At 29.9% G+C, this 25799-nt stretch overlaps 1 protein-coding gene across 3 annotated transcripts in view; it reads right to left on the bottom strand.

Moving 5' to 3' along the window:
• Positions 1-25799, bottom strand: part of LOC129968728 (anoctamin-4-like) — a 255838-nt gene that overhangs the window by 144928 nt on the left and 85111 nt on the right. For 2 of the 3 annotated variants that reach the window (XM_056082911.1, XM_056082913.1), the window contains exons 2-5: positions 23156-23362; positions 15789-15887; positions 6703-6786; positions 1167-1193 (exon numbers count right to left, since the gene is read on the bottom strand). In XM_056082911.1, coding sequence (XP_055938886.1) covers positions 1167-1193; positions 6703-6786; positions 15789-15887; positions 23156-23362 — 417 coding nt within the window. The remainder of the gene's footprint in view (positions 1-1166; positions 1194-6702; positions 6787-15788; positions 15888-23155; positions 23363-25799) is intronic. The other variant, XM_056082912.1, reaches the window with a different exon arrangement.

Genomic DNA, 25799 nt, shown 5'->3' with positions numbered 1-25799 from the left:
ATTATATTTAGAAAATTAAAACTGATTTCAATTGAATATAACCAAAAAATTGAATTGAATATAATCAATAATAGTTTATGAATGGACAGTATATGCAAAGTACTATGCGAATTTGCATTGCTGATATTAATGTGAGTGAGTTTTTGTGGATATATGAGCAACTTTTGTTTTAAACACAGTGTTTTATATATATATGTTTTTTAAAAGTGAAAATTCATAAATAGCATATATGCCACAAAAAACAATGAAACAAAATGTACAGAATATATTTTCATCTATGTTTAGTTAATTAGTTAGTTTAGTTTCATCTATGTTTATCAAATTCATTCATTAGTTATAATGAATGAAATTGGTAATTTTTATGAATTAAATTTTTTTCTTAAATAAATAATTTTTTTATTTCATGCAAATGTCATTGAATAAAAATATTAAATCAATACTTTCTATTTCCATATTTAATTAAATTTTCAATCATTGTTTAAAAATTACTCTTAATTCTTGAAAAAAAAAGAGTTTTCGCTGTAAAAAGTCAGATAGTAATTTCAATTCCCTTTAAGTTTGGACTTCGCAAATGCAATAAATAAGTGTCAAAAATCAGTTCCTGTATTTCTCCAGCTCTGTTCTGGGTAAGCATGCTTTTCAAATGAATACATGAATGTGGCTTGCTTTCGGGCTGGAAAGCCAAGAAGCTTTACAAATATTATAAAAAATAATATAAAATTTATCAGCCAGCAAAGCAAGATGTATCAATTAGTTAGAAATAATAACATTTAATAATGTTTGAACATAAGTACGATTTCGATCCATCATCATTTTTAAAGCCAATGCTATCGTATTCTGGACTGTAAGACAGGCCATTAGGATCCGAGGTGCTAGTTTGAATTTATATAGACTTTGAAAAACAGTGATAATTACATACTATTATAAAAAATTCTATAATTGGTATTTCTGAAAAAATGTAATTTTGTCAATAAATATTTTTATTTTAGCAATTAACTAACACTACATTAAAAGTAATAGTATTATATTTTTATGAAGTTATATTACAGAATAATTAATAAGAGAAACACAACAGATTTTGTATTCAGTTAGGTAAGATTCACTTATAATTAGTAACATTTCAATTCAAATAAAAATATTTTAATATAAACATAATTTGTACTTACCGCAAATGATTCCTCCGCATACTTATGCTAGTAATAAAAAAGAAAAAAAACATTTTAACCATAGCAAAGTAAACAATCCATAAAGATACATTATATTTAATACCTTATCATAATATATATTTAATAAATAAATAAACACACACACATATATATAGAGTTCAACATAATATTTAAAAAAAGAATTACGATATTTTCAATTATTACACAATAAAATTTCATTCTTATTTTTGGAAACATGCAGCGTGTTTTATGAAAATAATTACTGTCTTTTTTAAATAATTAATGATACATGCTTTAAAGATGTCAGACATTCATCTTATAAACTGAATATTCAAAGCAATAAGAATATAATATTTGATAGAGAAAGTATCGGTTTTACAAGTATCAAGTTCAGATTTCATACAAGTGTATTCAAATATTTAATTGCATGCAGTTAATATATCAGGATTTACTATCTTTAATAAAGGTGCAAATAAACGAAATATATTTTTTCTTATTCAATTAGATATTCATTAGCGAGCATATTAGATTAACTTAAAAGAATAGAATTAGCGATCTATTTCAGGAAAATTACATGTACATTTTTAATATCTAAATACTTATTAATTGTGCATAAGGAAAACTGCTCATGCATTATTGATAAAGATATTAATAATTGCCATTTGCTTTCTGTGCAATGAAAAAGTACAAAATTAAACAAAAAAAGTTTTCCGTGAGGAAATTATAATAAAAGTGAAGTATTATAAACATGGTGATAATATGATATCGAATAAAACACAAACAGAATACAATAATATAAAATAATAAAAGGAGAAATAAAATAAAAAGGAATTTTGTCAGCTTTTTATTTATTAATCTGAATTGTATAAAGATCATTTTCCGTTTTGTCGCAGGTCTCAAAGACTCAACTTCTTCAGTTTGATAAGTAGAATGACTTATAGGTATATTAATAATCTAGTTCCTCTTCTACTTTTCCATCTCTCCATTTTTACTTCTGTTGGCGATAGTTCTCGTTCAGGAGTTTAATTACTAGTTTCTCTTTCTAGTGAATCTGGTTTGAATTTTTACATCTCAGCTATCTAGTTTCAAACATTTGTCAGAAATAATCTGTACTTAGAAAATTTGATTTCGAAATTCCTTATCTGTGTGAATATAGAACGCTTTACACTACACAGATTAAAAACACGCCATTCTCAAGAAGAAGACAGAATTTTGGCTATAAAAGTGTATCCTTCCTCCATGATGTCAAGGTACTCTCATAAGATAAATGCCACATTTAATTGATGAAGACTTTGAAAAATTAGCTATCAGAAATATCTGCTTTATGCTCCTTATATTACGCCTGCTCAAAGTGAAATATTCAAAATGTCCTTCAGATTTCTCTGGATACAATTCAAAATAATTGTAACTTCGTTGTATATATAATAAAAAGAATAATTAAAAAGATTAGAATCTTGAATTATCCCTTTTTTAAATGTTTAGAAATCTTAGGCCCTGAAATGTAATTCAAAAATTGCATAATGTTTCATAATCAGCTTCAACCCATTTATTATTTAGAAGATAAAATTAAATTCTATTCATTGTATAACACAGCCACAAAAACATCTATCGTTTCGGTCCAAAGATGGTCAAATTCAGAGTAAGAAAGAAGCATCTCTTAACAGCTCCATATCGATGTAAAAATTTGAAAAAATCAACGAAAACAAAAGAGATAGTTTCTGTTTTAATAACTGATTCGACGATGGTTTTGAATACAAATTTTCATATTAAATGCTTTAAAATAGATTTCCGGAGAAAAATTGAATATATCAACACTCAATTTACTCTTTGCCTTAATTACATATGAAGAAACGAGTACCAGAAGCGAAAACTAACTGATGGAAAAAATATTTTAAGACTCTCTTCGGAACATCACCCATGAGAGTCATTAGCAAGCATTAGAAGTTCTTCTAATAACTGATTCAACGATGGTTTTGAATGCAAATTTTCATAATAAATGCTTTAAAATAAATTTCCGTAGAAAAATTGAATACATCAACACCTAATTTACTCTCTGCCTTAATTACATATGAAGAAACCAGTACCAGAACCGAAAACTAACTGATGGAAAAAAATATTTTAAGACTCTCTTCGGAACATCACCCATGAGATTCATTAGCAATCATTAGGAGCTCTTGTTCAGCGACCTCGAAAACAGATACCACACTTCGAATCTTCAATAGAAGAGGAGAATAAAAAGTATTTGATTTCCTTACTAGAATCTCAATAAAATTTCCCAGGGACGGCTACTTCCACGAAAGACAGTCATTAACATCTTTTCTCATCACTTGGACGTTTCCTCGAATGCTTCGGAATATGATTTTTCGAATTGTTTTTATTCCATCCCATTCAAGCTGTATTTTTTATTTGTATGCATATTTTCTTCTGGGCTTTTATTGTTTATATTTATTTCTTAGTCCTTGATTTCATTTATGTTTTTTGTAATAGCACATTATCTTATATATGTTCTCACTTTGAAAACAAGATTTGCATGCAGGCCCTATATATGCTTATGCAAAACCCCTATGCAATCATGTATTGTTCACATCAGGAAACAGATACCTCTATTGAATGTTTTTATTTTATAAATCTGGGACTTACTTCCTAGAAGTTTTGAGCTAGGCCTTGATCGTCATCCTGTTAGATTGTTTTCTTTCAGATCATTTTTTTTTCGCTTTCATTTTGATTCTTACTACATTATTTTAATTCGAAACTTTTTCCTGAATTTTCTTTCTACATTTACTTTCGCATAAGTACGCAAAGAGAAAGTACTCTAATAGTCAAAAGATTTGAAGACAAGATTTTGATGAATGTCCATCGGTAAACACAATTTTGGAATTGTGTCTGTCAATGTACCTTTGAATACTATGATACAAAAAGGGCGTATAAGATTTGGTATGGGGTCTTTAACCCAAAATTCTAGATTTCTCTCAAATTTTGAACGAATGTCTGTCTGTAAATCTCTCTGAATACTCACGATAGTTACAAAACTAAAGGAGCTAGATAGATTAAAATTAGTATACAGATTTAGCATCTAAAATATAATTCTTTGGCATATTTTGAACCAAATCTGATAGTCTCCCGGTCTGCACTTTCTCATGTATAGAAATGCGACAATTGAAAGTCATAATGTTTTAAATAAACAAATTGACTACAATTATAGTTCTATGTCAAATTTTGATTTCAACATGTCGGAAAAAGGCGTCCTGAATGCCTAAACGGCTTTCTAATACTTATTTATTAACCACATCCCAACGATTAATTATCAAAAAAATCACTGAAGATAGCACACTAACAGGCTCTTTCGTAACTATAGTTCGTCTAATGGCTTGCGGTTGATAACAAACGATACTTATTTTTTCTTTACTATATTACGAAGCTTACAACTCAGAAGTACGGAACGCGGAAAATATCATTCATATCTAACCATTCATGGCGTTCAAAAATCCATAATTTTATACAGAAATAAGGAAAGGAATAATACCTTTATTGGACAGTATGCGCGGAAGTATACGAGTATACTACTCGTATACGAGACAGCGTGCTATTAATATCTTCACGATTGTATTATTTATTGTACACATGGCTATTTTAATTTTGTGAATAATTTCTGATGGGAAATACAACTTAAATTAAATATCACTTAATTAATCGACATTAGTAAGATAAATATAAATCTCTATCGTTCATCTCACTCCAAATTTGGTAAAGGCAACTCCTCCTGGCACATGCGCAAAAGTATAGAGGGTTTCGGTATTTGGGATTGGAAAGTACATTTTCATAGTAGGTTTTTTTTCCTTCCCAAATATCTCTTAATATGGGTGCAACTTGTTCTGTTCTCAACGAAATGTCAATAGCCATCGATTGAGAATCGCCAGGTTTATAAAGGCTGTGTTATTGTTCAAATTAATGATTTCTAATCCTTTTTCCAAATTCCTTTTATCAAATTTACTAATAATTTAAATGCCACATAAAGTACACATAGATTTTTAAAAATATTTTACTTAATTTAAACAATATACGTGAAAATCTTAAATATGCAGCTCTTGCTCGGAGTTAATTCCAAGAATAAAATATTTATGAATGAAGGTATACTTTTACAAATGTTATAAAGAATGTAAATCTTATTTTATATACTCAAATGTACGATTCTGTATACAAAATAAAACATATAATTTATATTGTTGCCTTTCTGTAAACATGAAATATATGGACGTCGGAAGCAGCATATAATAAAATAATTGTATTTTATATAATGCACAAAAACAGTATTTAATGAATCATATTAAATGCATGCACATAATTGGCTGATGATGTACAAATATTTTTAAATACGGTATTAAGCAACATTATAAAAAATTTCATTTTCGAAATTAGCAATAAATTATTTGATGTTAACAGAAAAAAGAATCAGAATAAAAATCATGCACATATAAGATTTTAATCATCTAATAATATTTTAAAACACATTAGAAATAAACTACAATTAATATTTTAGGAAGCTAAAAAGAAATAAAAGATGCAGTTTCTCTCCTAAGGAAATAAAAAATATTTAAATATGTGAAAATTAATATTTTAAATTTTGTAATTATTTTACGAAATTAATTCTTTATCAATTTATCTTTTGTAAATTTATTTGTTACATAGAACACTTTTAAAAAGTAATATTCCAAAAATAATTCGTAATGACTACCTTTGATTATTCTAAATGCATACTTTATTACAAATAAAGATTTTGACAAACAATACTATTGAAACAATCTTTGATTTAAATCTTTAAAATCCATTTAAATATAAAAATAAAATATCTTTCATTTCATTTAGTTTAATTAAAATTTTGTCTTCAAATAGGAATTCAAAATGATAAAGAACAGCTATAAGAATAGTCAAAATTCTTAAACGAATTCTTTCTAACAGAAGATTCAAGTGCTTAAACATTACTTATAATTTAACGTTCCTATCTTTGTTTAGAAGAATTATAGTAATAAAATTAATTTAAAAAAATTCCATCTTGTAATGTTTTAAGAATAAAAAGCAGAAGTTTTATTCTAAATGTATTCATTTTGTCCTTAAAACATTTAATGTAGTTAAGTTGATTAATATTTATAGTAATTCATTATAAAATAATAGATTGTGAAAAAGAGAATTTAGCAGAAAAAGGAGATTCAAGAGTGTATTTCGTTGAAATAAATTTTTAATCACTTACTGTATAAATACTCATACAAATAAATTTGTATAAGATTTTATTCTTCTCTAAAAATCACTATATGATGAATAAACCTTCAATGAAATATTGTTAAACATATCTCATATTTGTTAACATTCTAAATAAAAGTCATAAAACGAAAGCGAAAAATTAGTTAGACAGCACTTGAAAATCTTTCTACGTGAGTGAAGTGTTAGCATGCATATTTGTTGGAGTGGCCAAGGCTTAAGAGTGCTATTATTTGCAGTGAGCGAGTGCCTTTCTATTAGAAGCAATTGAATTCAAATATACCTCGGAGAGAGTTCTCAAATGCCGTTCGTATGCAATAGAAAAACGTGGTTTGTCAAGTTGATGCTGCTCGCTATCCACTTGGCTCTGGAATCAATAAAATTGAAAACTGAAACTAGACGACAGAGATAATTGGCGAAATTGAAATACACATTTCATTCTTACATCGAAGGGTACTATTTCCAATTAGTTCGTGAATTACTGAAATATCAAGGCCTTGTTATAGCATATAATTGCAGATATTACTCATTATACAGGGTTAATCTTAAAGAAGTATCCACTTTCCAGATGCTGTGAAACAGTAACAGTCAAAGACACGAACCACTTCAGTGGATCTTAATGTATATGTACTCTTAAAGTTTGTATATCGCCCTTGGCAGAAGTCATATAGGCAGTAGCATGTACATCATGTGATTAGTCTGTCGAAATGGGGACGTCTGCAGTGGAGAAGCCTCTTTTGTGTTCTTCAATTTAGTAAAATGGAATCCGCAACTGCTGTATAATAGCATTTTCTATCACAGTTCGTAAAAGAAGTTCCAATTAGAAAATTTATCTATCAATAACTGTCTATCAAAATTAAAAACTCTTTGAATTTTGTGTCGATATGCTGCTCCTTTTTGAAAATGATGATTTTGCTGATTATTTAGTTTTTATTGATGAAGCAACATTTCATGTCATGGGGAAGGTACAGAAGCATAATGTTCCCTTTTGGGGAAGAGAGGATCCCAAATTCACAGCACAACACAAGCGAGAAAAAGATAAATTTGTTGTGTGCAGAAAAATGTGCAAAAAAATATAAGGCCCCTTCTAAGGGGTCACACATAGAACATCTGCGAATGTCTCAAATAAAATAACCATACACAATTCGGTTACAGGTGACATATAAGATCTTATATTTTTCTTGATTTATAGTGCATGAAGACTGCATACTTCTTTATGAATCGTCCTGCATTATGCACAAATACAGAACTGCATTTCAAACTACAACATGTGTTGTTCATTTTAACGAATGTCTTGATTTTCCTTAATAGAATGGGGAGGGACACCTCAGATAATGGAGTGAGAAGCTTTATGTGTGATAGTTGACTCTCGCCATTCTAGTAGATATACTAACATTATAAATTCGGTTACTCTTTATTGATAACTGCACGTGCCTCCTATGGGAGGGGGTTGTGCTGTGGCCGGTGATGGCATTTAGAACTCAACTATGGCTCTCTCTAATGCTTGGCGGTCACATCATTCAAATTATTACCATATGCCTTCAGGTACAATGGCTGCAGTTCTTTTATGTTTACACTTAATGTAAACAAGAAATATAATATAGTACATAAGGTAGTATACCATTCTCCAAATATCCATGAAATTTATTTAGGTCCAAATTCATGATTGGTTCATCGTTATACAATTTTACTTTACCCTTATTTATTAAAACAGAATACGGGGATACTATCTATCAATTTCATACTATTTATGTTCTAACGTTTTAATTATCAAATGAAAAGTTATAATTATTAAATGAGAATTGATGTTTAAGATTTTCTTTTTTATGCGATCAATAAATAAGAGACTAAATGTCTCTTCCCTTAATGAATGAATATAATTTATTTATTTCAACATTGTAGATAATGCGGCTTTTTAGTAAAGCATGCCATTAATTTTATAATACTATAAAGGAGTTATTAATCTTAAAATCAGACAACCGGAACTAATTGAAATAATTTCAGAGAGACTGGGACCGTTCTTTTCAATAGTTTAATGGAACATTACTATATTTTCAACTTTTCCTAAGAAATATTTATTTAATTTATGTACAATTAATGGTATAAATCTAAACAACGACAGCGAAAAAGCATTTATCTGGGAATAAAAATAATATTTTCATTTTCATTCCATTGTATTAACTATCTCACTTCTTTTTAAGCTATTAGAATATACTAAACCTAAGGAAACTGAGACTTTTACTTAATATTAGGCATTGCCAGTTAAAACTTCTTTTATTTATATATATATTTAACATTATAATTGATGTTGAATTTTCTATTGAAAGATATCTGTTATTTGTTAGTAAATTTTATCCTGAAGAGAAAAAAAAAACATCCCAAGAATAGAAAAAAAGGCCTTCTGCATTTTCTGCTATTTCCTTCGCATTTCCAAAAGATGCATATATTTACTTTTTTCACCACAGATTGCCTTCTTTATAAATTCTTTTCGAAAAGATCAAAGATTTCTTCTGATCAAAGAAAGAGCAAAAATTCAAAACAAAACCCGTTTGTCGAGTATTAAAAGTAATCCTACGGATACATCTTTTTAAAAAATCACATACGGTGGCAAATACGACCAGTGGCGGATTTCCCTTTACAAAGGTCGTAGGTAGACTGAAAAGGGGTCGCAAGCAACGCGAATAAAAAGCTTGTTTTATAGTTAACATATAATAAGTTTGTAAAAGATATAACAAAAATATTAACATTTTGCCAAATATAATTGGTTAGGTTCCTTTATGTTTCATTAAAATCACTTAGTCTTTAGATTATTTGTAAAAACCAAATCTCGGTTTCAATATTAAGAGTGCCAACATAGATACCAGGCAATATGCAGTCATTATGGACAAATAAAGATAAAAATTATTCTACACAATTGATACGAAAAAAATATTAACTTAAAATAGACAATTAAGATGTTAAAAAAAACCGTGGGCATCTGTGACCTTCAACTCTTTGCTGCTTAATTATCCGAAACGAATAAGTCGGCAGCAGGTGTTACTCACCTGTTTTCCATGGATTTCACGAAGGGTTTTTCAAAGACTGGAGTATACTGTACTCCACCTGTGTAAGCAAGGGTTAAAAAAAGTAATAATGTAAATTGTTTAGGGCCACAAAATACTTAAATCCGCCACTGAAAACTGTCTAGTATATTGCCACCAGAAATTGGGAGATCAAGATTCTTAAGTCAGAATATCTGTCCTATAATGGTGAATGCAGGAATTCCAATGATGTATGTAGGATCAAAGAATGCCCCAAGAGGTAGAAATTACTATTTGGGATAGGATTTCAAATAGGGAAAAAAAATTAAATTCTTCCAGCTGTGAGTTGCATCAAAACAATGCAAAACATAGATACATGTTTCGATTCGTTTTGTATTTTTTCACAAGAGCAAAATTTAATTCTGATGTTAAGCAATAGATTTTTTAAAAAGTTCTCCTTATAATAATCGAGGATCAGAATTCAATAAGAAGTGAAACATCACATGATTTATTCAGTTCTTGCGCTAAAAATTATTATGATTCAGTGGAGATTTGTCTCAATCTTCGTACTATTTTATTTAAATATCTCCTTTCATACTGATCATGTAATGCTTGCAAACACAGTGAGATAGATGAAAGTGAAAGTTTCAAATAAAGGAAAAATAAATGAGACTATATTAAAACTGAAGCGTGTTCTATTTATGCCAATATTTATATTGCTTAAAAGCTTATTTCAAACTTACGTATACAAACAGAGGCTGTAAAATGAATTTCCTTATACAGGAATCTCTAGATATTGTACTTCAAAAAATAGGAATGAAATTGTAAATAAGGTTGGTGCGTAAAAATCAAATATTAGCATATTTAAAGCTCAAATGTTTAAATTGAAGTTCATTTTATTTTAGGTTATTTAAGGATTTTTATGTTTATTAAGAATTAATAAAAGTTAAAAGTATTTTTACGTAAAAATTCAAATCCGTCCGGTGTATGTATATGGTTTGATTTGATTTGGTTTGGTTTGATGTTTTATGGCACAAGAACCACTATGAAGGTTATACTGCGCCAAACAAGCTTATATCTAATTCAAAGTTAAATAAAAGCAGTTTTTATAAAAGTGATATAAAAAAACATTGGTAAAACGATGATAAATTACAAAAAGTCAAAACGAAGCCAAAATGGTAAGTTCAAATTAAGGAATAAAAACCTATAGATTTTAAAAAGACAAAAAGGTTCTCATGTGGATCTCTACCAAGCAACAAGGGCAAAGTCACCGCTGTTGTTTTGAAGTAAAATAAACGCTGAGCATTAAAATAAGGGCATTCAACAAGGATATAATAAACAGTTATTCCACAGTCACAATGTGGGCATGTTGGCAATTGACCATTTAATAACAGATGTCTATGTGTGAATCTAGTGTGACTAGGGATTGCAATACCGGTATACCGGGATACCGAATACCGGTATTTTGAGCCATTTTACAATTTCGTAATACCGGTATTCACAAGTTTAAATACCGGGTTTTCGGTATTTACTAGAAATATTTTAAATTGTCTCCACAGGGATCGCCAACATAGCAAAATAGTATACGTTTTTGTTTTTATGTCACCCCAACTGGAGAAATTAATTAGCTAATTAATGGCTTAATTAATTGCTTAAATCTAAATTAGCGAAACATGGATTATCCCTGAAAGAAGATATTGTATCTATAACGACTCATGGAGCAACAGTTATGAAAAAATTTGGAAAGTTGATTGGTGCAAATCAGCAATTGTGCTTTGCTCATGGATTTCAATTAGGAGTAAATACCAAATATACCAAAAAAATAAAGAATAGAAGAATCCAAATATTGTGGATATAGAAACTTCGGATTCCGACATTGAAGAGAGTAAGAGTGAGAGTGATATTGACAATGAAGATAATGACAATGTAATTGTGGAAGAAGATATTGCTAATGAGGATGAAATATTAACCCATCAAGAATTGCTTCCTATAATTTATAAAGTTCGAAAAATTGTTAAGATATTTAAACTTTCCCCTACAAAAAATTTCATATTAAAAATATATATACTACCTGAAAATAAAACAGAATATATGTGAATAATATATTCTAAGACACGTTGGAACAGTTTACTCCTAATGATGGAACGGTTTTTGAAATTTAGAAATCCAATCCAAAAAGCAATAATCAACTTAAACCTGCAAATTAATTTTTTCAGACATTGAATTCGTCTTAATATCCAGAACTATACCAGTTCTACTTCCAATAAAACTGACTATAGAGGCATTATGTCGTAGAGATTTTAATTTATTAACAGCTAATGCAACAATAAATTTCATGTTGCAATCATGAAAGAACAGCAGAAATCACTATCTGAAGAACGTAGACGTAGATGCCGAAAGATCGTTTCCGACAGATGAGAATTTTTACACAAAATTACTTTTCAGCTTTAATGACAGTACAGCTGATGCATTATGTTTTTTAAGATCATATTTCAAAAATTTGTATTAGTACCACAGACTGAATAGTGATATTTACAATTTTTTTTGTGATTTAAATAAATAAGTGGGTTTTTTACTTTTTTGTGATTCTTTATACACTGTTATAATTTATAAGTTCCATATTATTTTTTGTCATATTACACTCTTTTATAAAACTGGCAAATAAAACAAAGAAACACCTTGTTTTCTTTCTTTTTTTTAAAATTTCTAATACCGGTATTAAAACCGGTATCCCGGTAGTAAGATCTATAAAATACCGAATACCGGTATTGAAATTTTGGTCCGGTATTGCAATCCCTAAGTGTGACCGATTCTGAGACGAGTTAAAACTGTGTCATGTTTTCGATAATTCAAAGAAGGCCAGTTTTCTATGATAGGCTTGGATGTATATGGAGAAGTTCCTAACAAATAAAGACATTTTATTTTATCACACAAATAATAAAATACAATCTAAATATACATGACAGCACTTCCAAAACTCAACAGCACACGTAAGCGAAAATCATTCATAAATTACCACAGCACAACAAAGCGCTCATATTCGCTGAAGATTAAAATTCCAAACAGACGATTCATTCGACTATTCGAATTTCTCAACTCGACAATTCTTTTGGCTCAACTGACTTCAGATCTGTCTTTCGGCTTTTTATAGCCTCCGTGATAGCACATCGAATGTTCGAGAACAGACACAGGTTCTCGAGTTCGAATGGAGCTATCACCATGATTCTCAAATATTCGGTATTCTTCATTTTTGGTGCCAAATCTGTAGCCAAGTCCATCGATCATTGATCTGGCATCATTCTAGCATCAGTTAGAATTATCTTTAAAACTTTTTTATTTACCAGGAGAATAACTAAGCAGGGAAGCAGTAATATAAATTCGTAACAATGCTATTTGTTGAACTAATCCACATCGCTTAAAAGTCTGATTAGAAGATGTGAAGTTTTTTTTTTACTAAGATACAAAGTAAATTACGCTTGCCTAAAACTAAAGAGTATATTATAAAATCATAGAGTTGTTGTTGTCAATTTTTAATCATGATGTTTTTCCACTTATCATTAGAGATACTACATATTTAATAAATTGAAATATCAAAAGATGTCACTAATTATATAATTCTGCAACTATTTATGAAATGTAATTTCATTTTTATGAATTAAAAATTTATTCAAATAATGCCACAAAATGTTCTAATTAGTGACAAGAAATGGAAAAAAAATCCTTTACTATACTAATAGGAGCTGAATTTGTATTATTTAAAGGACATCATATATATCCGCTGAAATCCTTGAACTTTAGCATTGCAACTATTAAAAATGAATCCACTAAATGTTGACATAAGTGTAAATATGACATATTTCTTGATTTAAAGCCGCATGTAGATTTTTTTAATTTATTATGTATTTTCTAAATGCATAATAGGTATTTTTTTAAATGCCTGCTTTTTGTTAAACGATGTATTATGAAAACTATAAACAAAAAATATATATATTTCGAATTATACAAACAGACACATGTTAAAAGAATTGTAATTTTTGCTTCGGAAAACGTTCCTTTTAAGAAAGTGAACCGTACATCCTATTTTTTTTTCGACTTCTATATATGCTTTTAAAATTGTTTCAAAAATATTCACGCATATTTAAAGTTTTATCATATTTTCCTGCATCATGAAAATTTGTATAGCAATTTAAATAATTCTTAAAAACATCTGAAAGTGCTTTACATAAAACTATAACACATTCTTGACTATGTCAGAACTAAAATAAAAAGACTGTGACATTTTCTTATCTGTTTATTTTAACAAACGTAGCTTCTGAAATCGAAAACAAAATGTTAAAAGATGGAAAAATTTTCAGATGCCCAAGTTTTCTTGCTTTTCACATTTTCCCCTAACGTCTGCTCAGATAATCAAAAAGAAAAAAAAATACGAAAGCGATGTGAAAGGAAGTGTTCAAATATTGAAAATTCTTTGTATTTTCCATAGAATAAATTTGAGCAGCATAAAGGAGATAAGGTGTTTCGCTTCTTTCTTAAGATATTGTTTATCGGCAGAGTATCTACACCGTCCACGGAATCTCTTGAAAGAATATATTTTTCCACTCTACTTACCTTAATTGCTCTTTTTATGTTGAGTCTCAGTTTGTTTACGAAGAATATAGTAGAGGGCATGAAGTTTCATAAAATAAATATATTGCTTATGCTGCTTTCATCTGACATTTTGAAAGTTGTTAAGAAAACAAGTGATGTTTAAATTTTCTAGTAATGCAAAATGCCATTTACCTCAATATACAAAGAAAATTTTAAAGAAAATTCGAACTTCTAATTCGAGACATAGTAGCGTGATAGTGATTCAAACTTGATTCAAACTTCATTGTGATTCAAACTTCACTGTGATTCAAACTTCACTATGATTCAAACTTCACTGTGATTCAAACATAGTGATTCAAACTTCATCTACATTCATTTTATTTTTAGAATTAATTACATAACAATATCCAAGCAATAAAAATATGTATTAAATATCGCCATAACGCACGTGAGAATATTTCAAAAGCTAAAACAAGGGAAAATACTGTTTTAGAATATACTTAAAAATATTTTTAATGTGTTAGAAAAAAATTCTGCAAAAATAAAATTGATTTCATTGAAAAATTAATTTTTTGAATTTAAAGTCATTCAAAAATAATTTTTGTGCAATAATTTGCACTAAAATCAATAAGAAAATAACTAAAAATTATAATTCCTTTCTAATTAAAAATGTAATTGAAATTTTTAGAAAATATCTTTCAGTCAACATGTATTATAGAAATAGTGTGTAATTCAAATGTATGCCCTGAGACCGCTTTGAACAACTTTTTTAAAATTATGCATGTCAAAGTTCTTAGAATATAATGTCAGCCTCTAAACATTATAATGTCAATAATAGCTAGACTATATAATATAATATAACCTAATAAAAATAGACGCTTAATCTTTTGCATGGATGATGATAAATAGGGATGAACATGTCACATAAAATAGCAACCTCTGAGTGTCTTAATGGTAATATGCGTTTCTATGTCCAGTAATATCATTTCTTCGTTTATACTGCATAGAAAATAAAATAAATAATGTTACGTTACAATGCTTTTTCATTGAGTTTCATAATGAAATATATCTCATGTCTTCCATCGATTCACTTATGTAATCACACCAGTAAGATTTCATTTTTCATTATTATTTCATTCATGTAAAATCCAAGTAATGTCAAGCATTATGTTGAATATATGCAAAAAAAGCAACATACGTGAATATCTTAAATGAAACTTTTCTAAAAATTTCCTTTTTACCACATTTCTGTAAATTTCAATAAATTTATTTAAAATATTTATTATAAACTTTGTTATTATATCTCTTTCAATAATAACGGAAGCATACATAATGTTTTATAAAAAATAAAACGACAGAAATCATTTTAAATCAGTGACAAAATTTTTTGTTTGTTATTTTAAGAGAAACGATGATAAATTTTAACATAGTCAAAACTAAATCGAATTACATAACCTTAACCTTAAACCTTTTACATATCTATTTTTGAAAAGACGGAATATTTTCAAATATCTAAGCCTGTTTGTTTCTCTCATTTTCTTTGAGAGTTTTCTTAAGCAATCAAAAAGAAGAAGAAAAAATACATAAAAGATACGAAAGAAAATACAGGGATAGGGAAAATATAATTCTATATAGAATAAATTTCTGCTGAAGAAAGTAGGCAAGCCGTTGCGCTCCTTTTATAAAGTATTTTTTTTCAGCCTAGAATAGTTTACGAAGCTTCTTAGAAATATGTAGGGATTTTTTTCCCCGCTATACTTACCTTAATTGGTCTTTTTATGTTGAGTACTTCAGCATGTTTCCGGAGAATTGTGTATGGGGCATGAATTTTTAGAAAATATGTCTTCCCATCTTGTGAAAGCTACGAAAGATAAAAAAATTAATTATCTTTATTACAATTATGTCATTTGTATACTTAACAGTATTTATTTTATGAATGTGAACATTTTTTTAAATATACAACACATAAATTAATCAATGTCACATTACATTTCTGGGGAGGATTATTTTGCTTCCCTTTTGTTTTTTTAATTATAAAAGTTCCAAGAAAAAGGAATATTGTTTAGATTTAATTAAAGTGAATTTTTAATGAACATAACTTTTATATCAGATATCTGACAGACTTTGAATGAATAGTGATTATCAAGGTAAAGCTCAGCGCTCATCTTTTTTCAGTTCGAACTAATGCTGTGAAAATCAACATAAATTATTGTAAAGTTCACAGAAAAAGCTTAATATTTTTGTACCTGCCAAAGAAATATTTACAACATACGCCAGCAATAGTGTTCTCTTGTTGTTTGCTTACAACAACATTTACGCATTCTTGCGTAATAAAGTTTTGTACAAGACATTTGACAAAATGTGCATTTATTTTAATGATAGTAAACTGAAACATACATTATTTTTCTACATAACCATCTTAGACCTCAACGCACTTTTCCCAACGTTTCACAATTTTTTTTTTATTGCCTCACAAAAAAAAGTTTTTCTGTTGTATCTGTAATCAATTTTGCCCCGCATCAGTGCCGTGTTCATCGGCTGCATATATTCTTCCTCTAAGCTCTTTTTTCAATCGTTCAAATATATGAAATTCGCTTGGAGACAGGTCTGGACTGTATGGCGAGTGTTTCAGCACTTCGAATCTCAACTTCTTTATTGTTTCGGTCGTCTGTTAGGCAGAATATGATCGAGCGTTGTCTTGCTGCAGGATGACACCTTTTTGCAGTTCTCCGTGATGTTCAGATCTAACTGCAGGTTTCTGTTTAGTTCGCAGCACGAATTACTTCACAATCGTTCACAGTTTCACTTCTTGGGAGTGATATGAAAGGCTACTGCCCCTCCCAAGTCCCAGAATAGCGTTTGCATAATCTTGCCAGGTAATGAGTGACGTTTAAATTTATTAACTGGGTATTTGATAAGTGTTTCCAAACCATGCTCTCAGCCTATGGCCTCTGGCTAGGTCGGGGTATCGCTTGCATCCTACTAACAAAGTGTGAATCACTGCTTTCATTTCCTCCTTGGTGCAGATCGCCAACAGAGCTGCCATATTTAACAGTCTGCTTCACTTCAACGACTAAAGAGGGAATAAGAGCGACACGTTGCAAAAAAGTGTTGCTAATTTGGCGCTGGGTACTAGCAGTGTTACCAAACCCAGGAAAGAGAACTTGCAATTCTCTTTTATTTTTTGACTTTCCCCTCAGGGAGCACCACGAAATGAGGATGAGAAGCTTCCGGTATGGTGGTTGGTTCTCGCCACCCTGAAGGGTACACAGAAAGATAGGGGTCTGGCTCCTCCCATCGATGACGCGACGTGCTTCTCAAGGGAAGGGTTATAGAGTGGCCGCTTATGGCCATAACCGGTTCTCAACCATAATTTCCGCAAGTGTTGCTGGTCTGGTCATTCAGTTATTTTATCCGTGTGCCTTCGGATGGGTTGGAGTATCAGTGATATGACTTACTTTTTAACTTTTTCTCGTATTTATATTAAGGAGACTTCGCATTTCTATTAAAGAATATATAGTATGCATTTTGCTCCTCTCTCTTGCAAGATACAGATCCGCAGTTTCCATGCCCGGATCATACATCAAATTTCATTTATTTACGTCTTTCAGTAATCGAAACGATATCTCTTGTTTCACATATATAAAATCATATATTCAATGAATTTTTTTTCCAAATTGTATTTCGCTCAAAATTTGATACAAATTAAATAACTCTGATGATGAAAACCATCTGTCAAATTTCATTCATCTAGCTCGCTGGGTCTTTTGAATTAAAATATTCACATGAAAAGGACAGACACACGAACTTATCTTTGACGAATTTTATCTGTATCTTCAATTGTGAAGATTGAACAACATACCGAATTTTATTCTTTTCTTTCTCTTGCAGCTTTTAAATTGACTTCTTCGCAGATAAACAATGAAACTGATTCCAAATAAGACCAAAAATGGAATTTTAACATTCAGAAAAATTTGTAAATTGGAGATGCCACAAAATATTGAGGACCAGTTTTTCGGCAAATTTTCTTTTGAGTGCTTAGTATTCCAGATTTGATGAAAGAAATAGATAGATTTAGTTGTGCATCGTTATAAATAAAACATTAAATAATGAGTATTTTTTATCACAGAATACTTTACGTTGTCAACAGGTCTTTGTTATAAACAAAAATTATGAAATTCTAAATAAATTATGTACTGAGACCTAAAAAGTTTTTCTTTCCTGAAGAAATTTCAACATTTATTGTGACAGTTGGTAAAGAAAAAGATAAAACAAAACAGTTAAAAATATGTATTTAAATCATTTTAATGTTAGAAATATTAATTCTTTATAAATTTGATTAAGTTTATTTATTATATACATTGCTTTTAAGATTTACTCGTCTGACATATTCAATCAGATTTTGTACTCTCCATACATAATGTATGCCCTTCATAAAACGATTTCTTTCTTGAAATTTGGATTCAGTATAGAGTCAAAAAGAATTACCTGTCTGACATTCAGTTTCCTTCACGTCTTATCATATTCAATTTATAAATTTATCTATAGAAATGATTTATAAGTCCATATTGAATTGTTTTTTTTATTTTAAAATGATATTTCTTGTTTTGTTTTTTTAGAAGTTGCAATAGTAGAACCTCCTCTTTTAGATTACTATCTTTACCTACAAAATAAATTATTTTTTCACTTATTTGTATATTTTTAAATGCCCATAGATAAGAGTATAAAAATTCTGATACATGTCAAATAGTATAGCTTTTCTATATTTATAGCGTATTTCTCACTGTTGAAATTTAAAAATAACTGGTCACTTAGGGGATTAAAAATAAAAATTTGAAAAATAAAACACACATATACGTATAAAGGGAGAGGTGATTGTTATAATTATTCAGAAGGTTCTAATAACCGATTCTATGCCTCCCAACAAAACTTCATAGCATGTAATAAAAATCTGCAAAAATCGAAAAAAAAGTTCATATTTTTATTAGCAGGTGGCACTGCGACAATATCTAAAGCGATTTGTTCTGATAAAAATCAAGGTAAACTGTTTTCGTTGTAATCAAAATTAAAATTCACTTATTCAAAAAGCTTCAGAGACAGATCCATAGTTTTAAGAAATACGATTATAAATATTACTTTGTAAATAGTTGTTCATTCAGATTAACTACAGTGATATGTTATTGAATTTTTGAGTTTGTTGTTTTAAAAAGATATTAGAGTTCGAAATAAAAATAAATTGATGTTAAATTTGGTAGTAACATTTATGATGTAGTAAGATTTAGTTCAATATCAAGCTTGTCTGCATTCCATTTTTGTTGACACGAACACAACAGTGCGTTTCATTCAGAAAACTGTTTCCTATTGAAAAACATTAAGTGCGCTATGTTATTGAACAGATGTGAGGCGAAATATTGTTCTTCACATCAGAGATCCTCTGATATTTATCTTTAGACACAGAATCTTTCAAAACAACATAGCCAAAATTCGTAGGAAGTATGACCAGACGATCTTGGTGAAAATATTGTTCGAAGATAATGACTTATCACACAGTCTCATATGAAATAGCGTATAAAGGAAGATTGAACTGAGTGAATAACATGAGCTGGTGCACCATCTTGCATAAGAATAACATTTTGAAGGCGGTATCGCTGTTACAAATTTGGAATAAAAAAAATTTGACAACATATTGCAATACTTGATCCAATTTATGAAACATGCAATGTATTGGATGTTCGCCTTAAATCGGTTCAGACACCATCTATTGACAAAAAGTTTACCTCATTTTCATTTATTTATTATTATTGTTGTTGTTATTGGTTTTTACATAGCATATCATTCGCATTAGAACTAGTGAAATTATGTTTCATTGCCATAAAACAAATTCTAGAGTCTTCTGTACAGGCGAAACTGTACTTGTTCTGTAATAAATTTAGTTTTTAAGAATGTTTTGAAGAATATTTATTTGAATGTTTTTGATTGTTCTTCAGTTTCTTGTTTTTTTCAGAAACTTTCTTTTAGAACAACAATAGAAGTAGATTTTAAACACTTTTTATTTCGATTATTCCGATTTTTTTTAGTTTTAAACATATTTCATTTCTCATTATTATATTTACTATAAAACACTGCTGCCAGTTTCTCTTAGGTTCTTTACAAAATTACTCAACGCTGATAAAATCTAAGTTAAATTAATACGAAATGACTATTTCAATATTAAGTTGTGAAAATATTTGACATAAAACGTTACCAACGGTAACACAAAATTATAGATAATTTCATAATTGGAGCATATCCGTGTCTAGATTTCTATATAATGGTTTGATTGTTACATATTTAAATAAGAGGTAGGGAAGGATTTTCCATATCTTTCTGGAATTAATGAGATACTGAAATTCTTCACGAATTTTCTAAAATAATTCTTGATGTTAAATAATTCTTAATTAGTAATATCCTTTTGATATTTTAGGTTTACCAGGATATACCAATAATACTTTCCACTTCGCAAAACAGGCACTGAGTATCATGCCAAATTTTATAAGAATAATGGGTTAAAGAATAGACAGAAAATTCTGAAAAAGAGATTGGAAAAAAATTAACTACTTTAAATCTGGATATTTATCTACAACATGAATGAACTATATATTATACGGGTTAATTACATAACTGAATCGTATCTCTTATATTGAATTGATAAAAAGGCAACTACTAGTAAATTTAGACATATGGTAGAGGATTATTTTGCTATACATGAACAATTAACAGGCAAAAAATATTTTAAACAGTTTTTAAAGATTATGAGAAAAATTTGTTGGCAACCTTATTAAAAAAGCCATTTGACAGCTGATAATTTAGGATTAGTAAAAATAGAGCGTTACACGACAGAACAACGTGTTTTCACTCTTGAACAATATTTCAAAAATAATGAAAGTCTTGCGGCCACATTTTAAAAATTTGAGAATTGACCTCCTATATCGTGTGATTTAACACCATTGGATGTTTTTATGGGGTTATTTGAAGTCAAAGGCCTCTGCCAACAAGCCCACAAGAATGCACATTGAAGGAGGACATTCAACGCTGCATTAACGAAATTCAGCACATTTATGCAAAATGGTCAAGGAAAATTTCGACAAAAGAGTGTGTATGTGCCAGCAAAGCCATGGAGGCTATATGCCCTATGTTTTATTCCATACATAACTTTAGCCTGTGTTCTTTACGATTCAATAAAAATATAACAATTTAAAGAAGAAAACTTTTTTTATTTAATTCAAATCCTGAGTTAACATGTTGTTCTATCGTGCAAGTTCAACACTCCATTTTTACTAACCCTAAACTATCAGCTGTCAAATGTCTTTTAATAGAGTTGCCAACGCTTTATTGCATGAATGGTGGCAAATTCAAATCTTGAGTTAATTTTGGGACACCCTTTACAATAATCTTTTGCTTTATAATTAAAGTATTATATAAAAGTAAAATTAACAACATGTATTACATTATTAATAATAAATTAATTTTGAATAATTTATCAAAATAAAATATAAATAAATGGAAAAGTGATTACAAAATACTATTTCGGAAAAAGTCATTTAAAAGTCTGAAATTGAAAATATATGTTACATAACAGACAATTTATTAATAAGAACTTATGTCGAATGGAAAACATTCTGGACCAAACATTTGTCATTAATATTCATTTCCACAAAACAATTTTATTCAAATTCTTCTAAAAGACTACGACAGAAATTTTATAATCCACAACAAATACAATCTATTTTGGGTAACTGTAACCGAACGGTGCGTAGATTTTCCTAACCTTTGTCATTAATAATCTCCTTCCACTTCAAAACAGCAGTTCACGTACTTAAAATTCCTTCCATAAATTAATCTCCGCTGAGCAGCCTTATTTGAACTTCAAAATTCATCTGACATTTATGCCTGGCATTTGAAGCCCTTCATATCATCCAGACTCAAGATTTATTTCCTCAAATTCGAATGGGATTTTCCGTTTCATATCTTCCATTCGACTTACTAGCAATGAATACCGATTATTCAGAGTGCCCCTCCCCCGACACCTTAAGAGGTGTCAAGAAAAGATGGTGAGTGGTTGATGGAAATGTGCTTTCGGGTAGAATTCACCCCTTTACACTCGTATTTTCTGATTTCTATTCATAGGAACTTCCGAAGTATTGAGTAATGGTAGTTTCACATTTAGGGGATATTTTTTTTGTAATATTAAAGAATGGAATTTTGACGTCATCGTTTGGAAGTAATAGGGTCTTCAGTAAAAAATGAAATATTGGTATGGCTTTTCTGTCAATGTAGAAAAGATTTTGGTACATATTTATTACATGTCAAGTTGCAGGTTATTAATGTTTTGAATTTTATGCAGGGTGATGACAAAGTCTGTCCCTGATTACAAGAATTTATTACGAAAGAACCACTGAATATAATATATAGTAAGATTTTTATTATGGTTCTTTGTTTTTTTAGTCCAACAGATAGCACAAATAATGCTTAAATGCAAATGTTATTACAATAGTATCAACGAAATCATGACAAAAAGGGTGCCAGTAATGCCCATGCTCATCCGATATTATTCCACTAGATTACATAAAGAACCTCTCATCGAGAGAGGGCACCTCAGAAATAAGGATGAGAAGCTTCGAGTCAGGTGGTTGGTTGTCTCCACCCTGGTGGGTGCAGAAATATTCGGAGCTGGCTACTTGCTATTGATGATGGGATTCACATCCCACGGGAAGAATTGTATCGTGGCCGGTGATAGCCTTTAGGACTTAATCATAGTTTTTGCCAGTGTTGCTGTCGCAATGGTCCGGTCATTCAGTTTCTTTCATAGATGCTTGTCTAGTATGATAACCTTAATGTTGAACAATATGTGGTGAAAATTGGAATACTGTCTTTGGATTCTTCAAACTACTAAAGGCTGCCAAGCTCGCAATGAAATTTACTGATGTAAATGGTTTTATTAAAGCCTTTATAATGTCTTTACAATATATTGAAAAACCATGTGCCATAAAACCATAATATAAGCCTTACGCCTGTTTCTTCCAAACGGGACATTAATATAATTAAACCAAATTAAATTCAGACAATTAAAACAGTGGTATAAAATCTTACCGATTTGTCCTCTATTTCCAGTTCCAATCCTGCTTTGCGAAGATTCTTTTGAAACATGTCTCTGTATTCGTTTCGCCGGAAGTCAGAGTCCTCATAAGCGAGCACGAAGTCGATCTTCCGAAGACCATCTCGGAAGAAAAGGGTGGACATCTCTTCGTCCCTCCTGAGAGGGGTAGAAGGAGAAGGAAAGGAGGAGGGCTCTAAATCCTGTGGAAGAGAGAAAAAAAGTAACATATAATAAAAATGAAGATGGAATTATAGACTTTTATTCATAGATTAAAATGGCTTTTTCTTAGGGAGTCCCAATGATCCTCATTTAAAAGCTTTGCTCATCAGATTTGCCTTCAAATTAAATAAATGTATTCAAGAAATATTGGAACAAAAAAAAAGTTGCTTTTCAACGATTTACACTATACAAAGCTGAATATTTATTAATTTGTCTGAATAATTTTAAGTGTATTCAAAATTGGCTATATCTTTGTTCTAATACTTAAAAGACATCTAAAATTTTGCCAATCTCAATTGATTCTTAAACTTTTGGTTTGCACTTCATTTTTTTTTCATTGTGTGCGATTCTGAGATCAGATAACAACTCAAAAATGTTTTCTATTAGAGGATTGTTTTTATAAACTATTAAAGAACATTTTTACATGTTATAACTTTCCAAGTTTTTTAAATGTGCAAATGATTGAAGAAATTTCTGTTTTCATAAAAAAATTGTACACTCTTAGGTAAAAATTCTATGAAATAGATTTCCAATAAATTGTATTTTCTTTCTGATAGTATACCTGTGCCTAGTTTGTAGAATTTAAGAATATATCAGTCAATGCTTAGTTTCACAGTTATGCATCTTAATTTCAACATTTAGTTATGGCAGACACCAAACAAATAATTCATAATTCAATATCTTAATATACAAAAGGTGTTCATATGAAAAGGTACGAATCATTGTAACAACGTAACCGTTGTTAACATATTTACTTATGCCGCTGTGGGAGAGCGTAGAGAGACATCTAGGGATGCGATTGGAGTCTCCGGTGTAGATCAGAGCATGCGCAGAAGAGAGCAGAGGTTCTTATAAAGAGCTCCATCCGAATGACGTGGCAGGTCTGCTACTTATTGAATTCCTCGAGCACAGAAGAACCATTAACTCCGATATGTACTATGAGACACTTCGAAGACTATGCAGGTCCATCATGAACAAAAGACCGGGGCTACTCACGGAGGGTGTGGTTCTGCTGCATGATAACGCGCATCCACACGTCTTCAGCGTCACTCACGCGAAACTGGTCACCATCAAGTAGGAGCAGATCGACCATCTGCCCTACAGCCCGGGCATGTCACTCTGCGATTTTCATGAGTTTGTTCCCCTGAAAATCATCTGAAAGGGAAGCGTTTCTACTCAGATGGCGAACTCAACGACGTTGTGAAGGACTGGGTCTCGTCACGGCCACATGAATTCTGGGAATGCTTTAGCTCGTTAATCAATGGGACCGTTGTGCTCAGGCCTATGGTATATACTTTGAATAAAATCTTCATTTATACCCACAGAGTCGTTTCGTACCTTTTCATTTGAACACCCCTTGTACAAAAGAAAATTTTTTCGTGTTTATATTTGTGCATTTCATATACAAATCCATAATTTTTGTTACACTTTGATGAAATTAGGCACATGGTATATTTGAAAATAAGAAAACGGTCATTGTTAACTTTTAACGGCCTAAAAGAGTAATTAAGATTTCAGTTAAAAATTAAGTTAGTTTTTACCATCGTTTTTGCTTCATTTATTTTAGCATTTGGGAAAAGATTTTTATAGTATTTCGGAAAAAATTTTTACACCATCTATGAATTTTAAAAAATAATTTTTTGTATACTAATTTAACTGTCGTATAATTATTTTACATACTTCTAACAATTATTTTTGAAATTGTTAACGATTTACTGTAATATATATTTGTTGTTGTTTCTTATGGCACTTGTTTTAGACAAGCCCGCTGACGAAGTCAGCGATTTTAAGCCGAGAGAGCGTCTCTTGCTTTCAGTAGCGCCATCTAGGGCCAAGAATGCGTCTTAGCTACTCATGCGTTACCTTCGCTTGCATAACCCCTTTTTATAGGGGGGCACATTTACACATTTCACGGATTGAACACAGATGAAGAACAACCATCCCGAACCAGGTCTCATACCCGGGAGACCCAGATCACAGGGAAGACGCGCTACCCCTATGCCAGGACACCAGCATAATATATATTTCATTGCGTAAAGCAAAAATTAAATTAATTTCATTACTTCCTCAAAGATTTTATTCACATCACCAATTTTTCCGCTGTTAAAACTGCGATTAGAAAAGTTTGCTTTAGTGATTCCTAAAATATATTAACTCCAAAATTAATTTCCACTTAAAATTTTGTGATGTTATACACTTTATAAAATTTTGTTTCCCAATTTAAGAGTATTGAATGAAGAGACTTTTTATTTCATAAAGAAGATATTTTAATTTAGGAAAAAGAATGAAGAGATTTTTTTTTTAAAAATATTTTCTAGTAATAGCTTCAAATTGATATTTTTACAAGGTGGTAATAGATGTTTGTTTTACTTTGTATTCGCGGAATCAGGGTTTCGTTTAAATTGCACAGTTTATTAT

Source organism: Argiope bruennichi, chromosome 5, assembly GCF_947563725.1.
Source record: "Argiope bruennichi chromosome 5, qqArgBrue1.1, whole genome shotgun sequence".
In the NCBI taxonomy this organism is placed as follows: domain Eukaryota; kingdom Metazoa; phylum Arthropoda; class Arachnida; order Araneae; family Araneidae; genus Argiope; species Argiope bruennichi.
Note: the sequence above shows the minus strand (reverse complement) of the source record. Positions and strands in the feature narration are given on the sequence as shown.